Source organism: Pelmatolapia mariae, linkage group LG5 (assembly GCF_036321145.2).
Source record: "Pelmatolapia mariae isolate MD_Pm_ZW linkage group LG5, Pm_UMD_F_2, whole genome shotgun sequence".
Lineage (NCBI taxonomy): Eukaryota > Metazoa > Chordata > Actinopteri > Cichliformes > Cichlidae > Pelmatolapia > Pelmatolapia mariae.
This window is the reverse complement of record NC_086231.1, coordinates 20110428-20117879: the sequence shown is the minus strand read 5'-3', so window position 1 is coordinate 20117879 and position 7452 is coordinate 20110428. Positions and strand designations below refer to the sequence as shown.

Below are 7452 nucleotides of genomic sequence, written 5' to 3'. Positions count from 1 at the left end.
AAGCAGCTGGATAGCGTAGTTACTGCACACCTTTGGAGCAGGAGTTGCAAGTTCGATTCCTGCCTGCCGGTGGAATCCAGTAAGGGTCCTGGCTAGCCCCCCATGCTAAAACCAACCCCTGAGATGGCGCGGTCATGTCTGCAGCCTGTCCTTTCGGACGCAAGGATTTCACTGCATGTTTTATTCTGTATGATTGTGTATGTGATGAATAAAGGTTGGTCGTTGTTAGGTACTTCAGGGAGAAATTTAAAACGCATACAAGGTGAATCTTCAGGATCTTTATTTTATTACGAGTTATGAAATTGAAATTGTGAGACACCCCCCATTCTTGTTACAATGGCAGAAAGAAGCAAAACCATTATTCTGACTTCGTTAGAAAAACCAATCAGTCCTGATATTAGACACCTGTAGTCTAGTAAATAAATCCCGATCACACTTACTTCACAGGAAACGTCTAAAGTCTAAATGTTTTTCAGCTGAATCCGTTTCAGTCTGGTGTCTGTAAAGTCTGGTCCATGTTTTTTTTTCCTTCCCGTCATTCTGACACAAGTTAATCTTGGCTTCATCCATCTAGTGATTTATCCATTTTCAGCACTGTGCGGGCTCTTTTATGCGTTTTCTGGTAAAGTCTTATCTGTCCTTCCTGCTGTCGAGTGTAAACAGTGGTTTGGAGCTTAATGTAAATCCTCTGTTTACATACATGAAAGCGCTTCTTGATTGTAGATCTTGAAAATTATACAACTATCCCTAACCCTGACAGTGGTCTCGACTTCATCGATAAAGCACCTTTCTACTCTACCTGTTTACCCAAAACACTTTATACAGCATGTGTCATTCACAGGCTCTGAGACTGGAGCAGCCAGAGACTGAACCACCAACCTTCCTATTTAAAATCAAAAACTCAACACCACTGAAATATATATAGTTTATTTACAAGAAGACATAGGTTTATATTTTATACAATATACTTTTTTCAGGAAGGCACTTAATCAAACAGTCGATGCAATTGCCAACAGGGGTAAGGAAGTTTCAGCTGGGTAAAAGGCACAATTTAAAACGTGAGGCAAAGACACACGGAGGACAAACACACCAACAAGACACGTTGACGCTTTGAACGACAGACAGAAATGACTTTTTTTCCCCTGACATATGATTAAAAAAATTATGAGGGGGTAGGAAAGTTAATGTAAAACTAATTATAAATGATCAATAAAGCTTCAACAGGTGTACTAAAAGAAGAATCAGAAAGATGGGAGTAGCTATAAGCAGAAAAACAACACATATTTTTGTAAACAGCTAAACAAAACATGGACATTCCAACTATTTTCTCAAATGTCCACCAAAAAACAAAAAACCTTAAGCTAAACGGTGCTGGTGAAATCAGACCATTAAAGGACAGCGCAAGAGCACGTAGGCACAATCAAATCTACTCATAATTATAGACAGATTGAAGATGAAAACATGGGAGCATCTGATTTAAAGCTATAGAGAAACAGCTGATCAAGTTAGTGTGAAGAGACGGCCTTTTCGGACACTTCATTTACACTTCAGTGGTTACCCGTCTATTTAAAAATATCGATCCTACTGCATAGCAGAGTGTGGGGAAACAGGAGATTGTAAAAATATACACATTTTAACGTTTGTTCTTCCAGAGTGTGCTGTCAGAGGGAGTGAGAGTAAGTGCAGCAAATGAGTCTCCTAACAGTTCCCCTCTTACTTTCTTTTTTGAAAGATTATAAATCGTTCACCACAATCGTCCTGTCCGTGGAATGTTTGGAACCTGAGTGTCTGCACGTTTTCTTACAGCTCAACTAAACTGCACCCATCCTGACTTGACAGCATCTGTACTGGAGCTGTGGATGAGAGGGGTGGGGTAAAGGATGGGAGATTGATGAACACACACAGAAATAAAATAAAGAAAATCAAACAAAGATGGATGGATGTAACGCTGAGGCACACAGAGGTGTAGGTGATGTCTTACTTGGAACCCGCGGATGTGAAATCTCCCCACACGTCGGAGCTGGGCTGGGGTGCAGGGACGGGCGAGCCGAAGTCTAGAAGAGGAGCTGGATTTGGAGACAAAAAGAAATCCGTGTCGGTATAAGCATCGTTACGGTTAGCACGTATTTGTGTAAAAAGCTGCTGCGGTTGAGAAGCATCGTGATCACCGGTGTTCGCCTGTGCAAGCGGGACTGTCTGTGCTCCTCCCGGAGGTGGCAGGATACCTCCAGCCTTTGCTCCAGGTGGAGGAGGGAGCAGGCCACCAGCCATGGGCCGTGGTTTGGCACCACCTGCGTCCTTCTTCTTGATGTTCTGTAACAGAGTCGTCTTTTTAAGTATTTGACATCTTAGGCACTCAGTTGTGCAAGGTTCAAACTTTGATTAACAAAAGTAGTAAAACCGTTTTATCTGTTTGGAAACACGGAAGTCTGTGAGGTACAACAAGTACTATTTTTCTTAAAATACACAGAGTTAAATAATCAAGTTTATGATTTTTCATTTAATTGAGCAGCTTTGATTTCTAAAGACTGGAAATAATCTAGAAACTAATCTGAAATCTGACAAATCTGACTTTTTCCCCTACAGTGCTTTAAAAGCCTGTTTGAATGCTGAGGCATTAGCTGAGGTTTGATACTCGTTTACATTAATGAATGTAACTTTTTTAAATCTCTGGGAAACCTGTCGTGTCATCATTAATTCTGTAATGTTCCGCTGTGTGCTCACCCCGATGCTGATTTTGATGGTCTGTCCCTCTTTGAAGCTCAGGTCCAGTTTAGGTGCTGCGCTCTGAGAAGCTTCCAGTTTTGCGAGCTCACCTTCTTGTTTGACCCACCTTTAAAAATTGAAAGCAGAACAATTATTATTGCTAAATCAATCTGGTTATTGATACACATAAGCAAAAATTAGACCAGAACTTAAGATGCTTAACTTCAAGTTACATTTGAACCATTTCAGTCAAAAAGGGTTAAAATGTCAGATATGTCAGAAAGACTCTTCCCTTTAAAAAGAACTTAGTAACACAGCTTGGGGTTGTACAGTTGCATCTAAACAAACCCCAATACCTCTGGAACAATGTCTGCTGGAAATAAGAGACACAAGTGGAGCTGTGTGGCAAAAACCCCCAAACGCAACAGATCAAACACCTCAGTTGAACTGTGAAGCACGGCAGTAGAGGGGTGATGATGTGGGAACTCAACAAAACATTCTAGACTCAAATAAACCTAAAGCTTGGCCCAAACTGGATAATAAAATTAAAATAAAAAGCTAACAAAATAGATGGCGACTTACTTAAAATGGTCTTGTAAAGCGACATTAAAGTCAAATGAGTCTCCACGATCAGCAAAACCCAGACCAATAAAAGCATGACGTCCTTTAAGGGGGGAAAAAAAAGGATATTTATACAGTTAGTTCACACGGGTTCAACCTTACATCTATAAATCACAACGCACATACTACAGTGCACACAGTTTACAGGAAACTGGGACTATGAGATTACAAAAGTTAAGTTGTACAAAACAAATACTGAGATTAAGTCAAGCTCAACAAAATGTGGAGCATGCCCTTAATGAAACAAAAGATGCCGTTCCAAATACTTTGTCTTACCGTTGCCATCCTCTATCCGGATCACAAAATACCTGCTGGAGTCTGTTACTGCTTCCACGACACAACCTGGATACTGTTCGACTGGAGCTTGTGCAAACAGCTCTCCTGCAAAGAGCAAATTTACACCAAACAAAGCCCCAGGGTTATTTTCTGTTACCAACAAGCTGTCAAGTTGAGATGACTGAATAAAACAAAACAAGACAGCAAGGTTTCTGAAAAGGAGCTTTGATAACCCTGTAACAATATGTCATGCTGTAATGTAAAAGGTTGACCTGGTAACAGTCACTGAAACTGCAAAATGTTTTAATGTATTCCCAAAACCCTTTAAATTATTTTTGCTGGATGTAATTTGTGGTTCTATACGTGCAGCTTTATATCTCAGTGCGCAACAAAGACAAAGGTGATCTAAGTAAAATAGTTCAAAGACACAAGCTAGTTCTGAATAACAGGACCTACTCCTTTGCATTTTTGACACTCATTGGCTACAGGTCGCAAAGCAACCGTGATAGTCAGTAACATCTGTTCACACAGCTATGGTCAGAAGGTTGCACACACACTCATTGTGGCCATGAACATCACAGTAATTATGGCTTTTAATGGTTTGTTTGACTTGTTCCATTTCCAGGCAGCAATGATTGTACAACATAAACCTTTATAGACTCATTGTATTGACCAATACTCAGAATAATGGGAAAGTCCAAAGAACTCAGCAAAGATGTGAGGATTCTAAATTTACACACATTGGGAAGGTCTCTACTAAACAACTGTATGCAAGTGCAATTGAATAGTTTTTTGGATGTGTCACCACTTTGCCAAGGACTGGAAGAAGATCCAAACTTTCACCCTCAGATGAGAGGAAATTGGTGAGGATGTTCAGGAAAAACCCAGAAAGCCCCAATGTTCAAACGTACCATGAACTGACATCTGCTGGAACACCAGCATCGCTGTCCATAGTGAAACCAGTTTTACATCACCACGGAGAGGGCGCCGACCAAGAAAGAAGCCCCTGCTCCAAAATCAGCACTTTCAAACTCAACTGAAATTTGCAGCTCCTCACACGGACAAGTAAAATGCCTTCTGGAGAAAAGTTTTGGGGTCAGATGAGATAAAGACTGAGCTGTTTGGCCACAATGACAAGAGTTATGTTTAGAGGAGTAAAGCTGAGACTTTTAAGGACTACCTTAAAAGTCTCAGGACTACCTCCAAATTCTTCAACTTTATCTTGGATCACTTCAGATCAGATCAAGTTTCCACCCTTCTTTCCGGAGGGTCGAAACTTGAACATAGTTGGGTGTTCCAAAAGGACAATGTTCCCAAACACACATCAAAACTGGTTTTGGAATTGGTAAAGCAGGCTAACATTAAGCTTCTGGAATGATTTTCCCAAAGCTCCGAGGTCAAGCCTATTAGTAGGGGTGCATGTACATATTTAAAAGAATTCTAATTATATTCAAGCTTGCACATCCTAAGGTTGTTTTTTTAAAAGTAATTAAGGATGTATACTGTGTAATCATTCCACCCTGGAACACGAACAGTTCAAAGAAATCATTAAATGCCCCAGGTTACCATGATATTAGCACTCATGATGTACGTGAACTTGTGACCACAAGTGTATATCGTCAAATGCAGTTGGCTAAATCCACTAAGAGCAGAAGACGTCAGAGCCAAAGCAGGACAGGTCAGCTAATCACAGCCTGTTGGCAATGAAAACAAACCTACAGGACCTCAGCATAGAAAACTATAGTGACTATGAGACTCCTTTCTAGGTGAATCATGCTGTTACACTTTACCAGATCCCCTTTGCCAAATCCCACTTTAAATACTGGTTTTGAACCATATATTTAAACCATCAACGGATTGTAAGACACAACTATGAAGACACAAACCTAACTGTTAACTAGTTACTACAGTCTAGTTTGGGGTTTACTACCAATTTTTTTTCCTTCTTAGTCTTCTTTCTAACTCACTAATTAAAGCAGTCCTTTTTCTGCCCACCTGTATTTTTATCCTCTAACTTAATGTAGGCCATCTTTCCTTTGGCAGTTATTTTCATCCTTCCACTCCACGCAGGTTCATCCAACTTCCAGTCTGCAGCACTAGAAAAAACAGGAAACATATCTACTTGTGAAAGTGGTGTAATCCTCTATGAAAACAGCTGACCCAGTCACTGCCCGCTGCTACTTTTGATGGAGGAGGAAGGGAAATGAAAGCTTCAAGTCAGACTAAAATGAGACATGAGCTCCATCTACTCTCACAGATGTTAAAGCCATTAAAATGTAGTTGTTAACTGTTGTGTCTACGGCATTAAAACGGTGTAGTTATACAACTAATTAACTGAGAAAATAACTTAATGTGTGATTTTCCCTCTTGTAAGAAGACGTTTCCAACAAATTGTTTAGGAGCAAAGACGTGACTCCACTAAAACAAACGACACATTTCAAACTAAGACACTAAAAACAAGAATAATTTTCTACTAGCGTTAAAGTTGAGCATCTGCATCTATTATCGGACAGATACTTAAAATCAACATTTTGGCCGGCCAATCAGACCTAAGCTACAGCGTGACATCTGCGTGTCATCGACGTGTGAAGTAAGCTTTTAAACGCCAACAGGTGCAAGTCGCAGGTAAGACGACAGGATGTTGAAGTCCCATTTCCGTGAGCTGATACAGCTGCGAAGTGCTGTTTCGAAATAGCTAAGTTCACCAGTTTACTTGCCGACACTCATTTGTCTCGGAAATGTCCATCTAATTATCAAAATATTGGCCACAATGACATTTATTAAAAGTATATATTGGCTACCCGTAAAACCAGTAATCGAATGACAAAAACCTAACAAACTATCCTGACAAACTTGCCGTCCGATAATGGGCGCATATCTGCAAAATTAGCCCGCTATCAAAAGTCTGGCTGCTCTCGTCAGTTAAAAACATTAGCACGTACCGATATCCGCGGTTAGAGGCCCGCGGCGGGATCCGGTAAACATGGACCTCTGGCTTTACACAGAGCATTGACTCGTAGCTGTTGTCTTCTGCCATCTTGTCAAGTTTCACTAACCCAAAAACCAACTTCCGACTTTCAATGGACCCTTCGCCTGCTCGGCTCTGTCCTGCTGAACCAGGCTAACCGGACCCTAACAGCGCCACCTCCGGCCAGGATGTATAAGCCTAAAGAGTACGTCACGGTCTGTCAATTAGAACTTACAATAACCTAGAAAGAACAGTATAATGTATATAAATAGAGAAAGAACAGGAAGTTTTCCATAAGAACACTGAAATTATTCTCCTCTTATAAAAAATGATACATATCGTATTTCAATCCTTCTTACTGTGCGAAATGTATTAGAAGCCAGTGAATTCATGTATTTCCTTCCTGATACATTACTACACAGTACTAAATAACACAAAATATGCATTATGTGAGGTTTGTCCTAAAAATCATTTTCATCTCTTCATGCCCAGTACAAATGGGAAATATTACAGCAAACTAAACTTTTTTCAGTGATTGTTTGAAGACAAACTGGTGACCCAATCTTTGAAGTGTTAAGCAAATTTTCCTGCATTCCCTCTAATATTAGATTAGATTCGTTTGTCACCATGGGGACAGTCATAGTAGCAAATTATTTTCATCTGGGTTGTTTTTCCATTGAGGGTGAAAGGCTAGAGCAGAAAAAGTCACGTTTGTTGCATGTTTTCCCGAAAGTTCACAGGATGCAGTGGATAGTTATAAACAGATCATGGATCTGATCATGGATTGTTGATGCCTCCTCACATGCAGACTGATGTCCCTGAAGTCCATATGACTGATCCAGTGCCCCCTTAATTATTCTGAGCAGCATATGCAAGACTAC

At 40.3% G+C, this 7452-nt stretch overlaps 1 protein-coding gene across 1 annotated transcript; it reads right to left on the bottom strand.

Moving 5' to 3' along the window:
* Positions 1 to 927: 927 nt before the first annotated feature.
* Positions 928 to 6683, bottom strand: necap2 (NECAP endocytosis associated 2). The gene is made up of 8 exons (XM_063474095.1): positions 6546 to 6683; positions 5599 to 5699; positions 3604 to 3708; positions 3289 to 3370; positions 2725 to 2833; positions 2169 to 2313; positions 1982 to 2066; positions 928 to 1853 (listed from the first exon to the last, which is right to left on the bottom strand). The coding sequence occupies exons 1-8, from the start codon at positions 6638 to 6640 to the stop codon at positions 1808 to 1810; spliced, it is 768 nt and encodes a 255-aa protein (XP_063330165.1). The 5' UTR covers positions 6641 to 6683; the 3' UTR covers positions 928 to 1807.
* Between the last annotated feature and the right edge of the window lie 769 nt (positions 6684 to 7452).

Excerpts from the sequence above, each read along its gene's own strand:
- necap2 (XM_063474095.1), bottom strand. The coding sequence starts at position 6,640 with ATGGCAGAAGACAACAGCTACGAGTCAATGCTCTGTGTAAAGCCAGAG. Across the intron at positions 3,371-3,603 it reads CCGGATAGAGGATGGCAACG|GACGTCATGCTTTTATTGGT; the intron begins GTAAGACAAAGT and ends CCCCCCTTAAAG. Across the intron at positions 2,314-2,724 it reads CCATCAAAATCAGCATCGGG|AACATCAAGAAGAAGGACGC; the intron begins GTGAGCACACAG and ends ACTCTGTTACAG.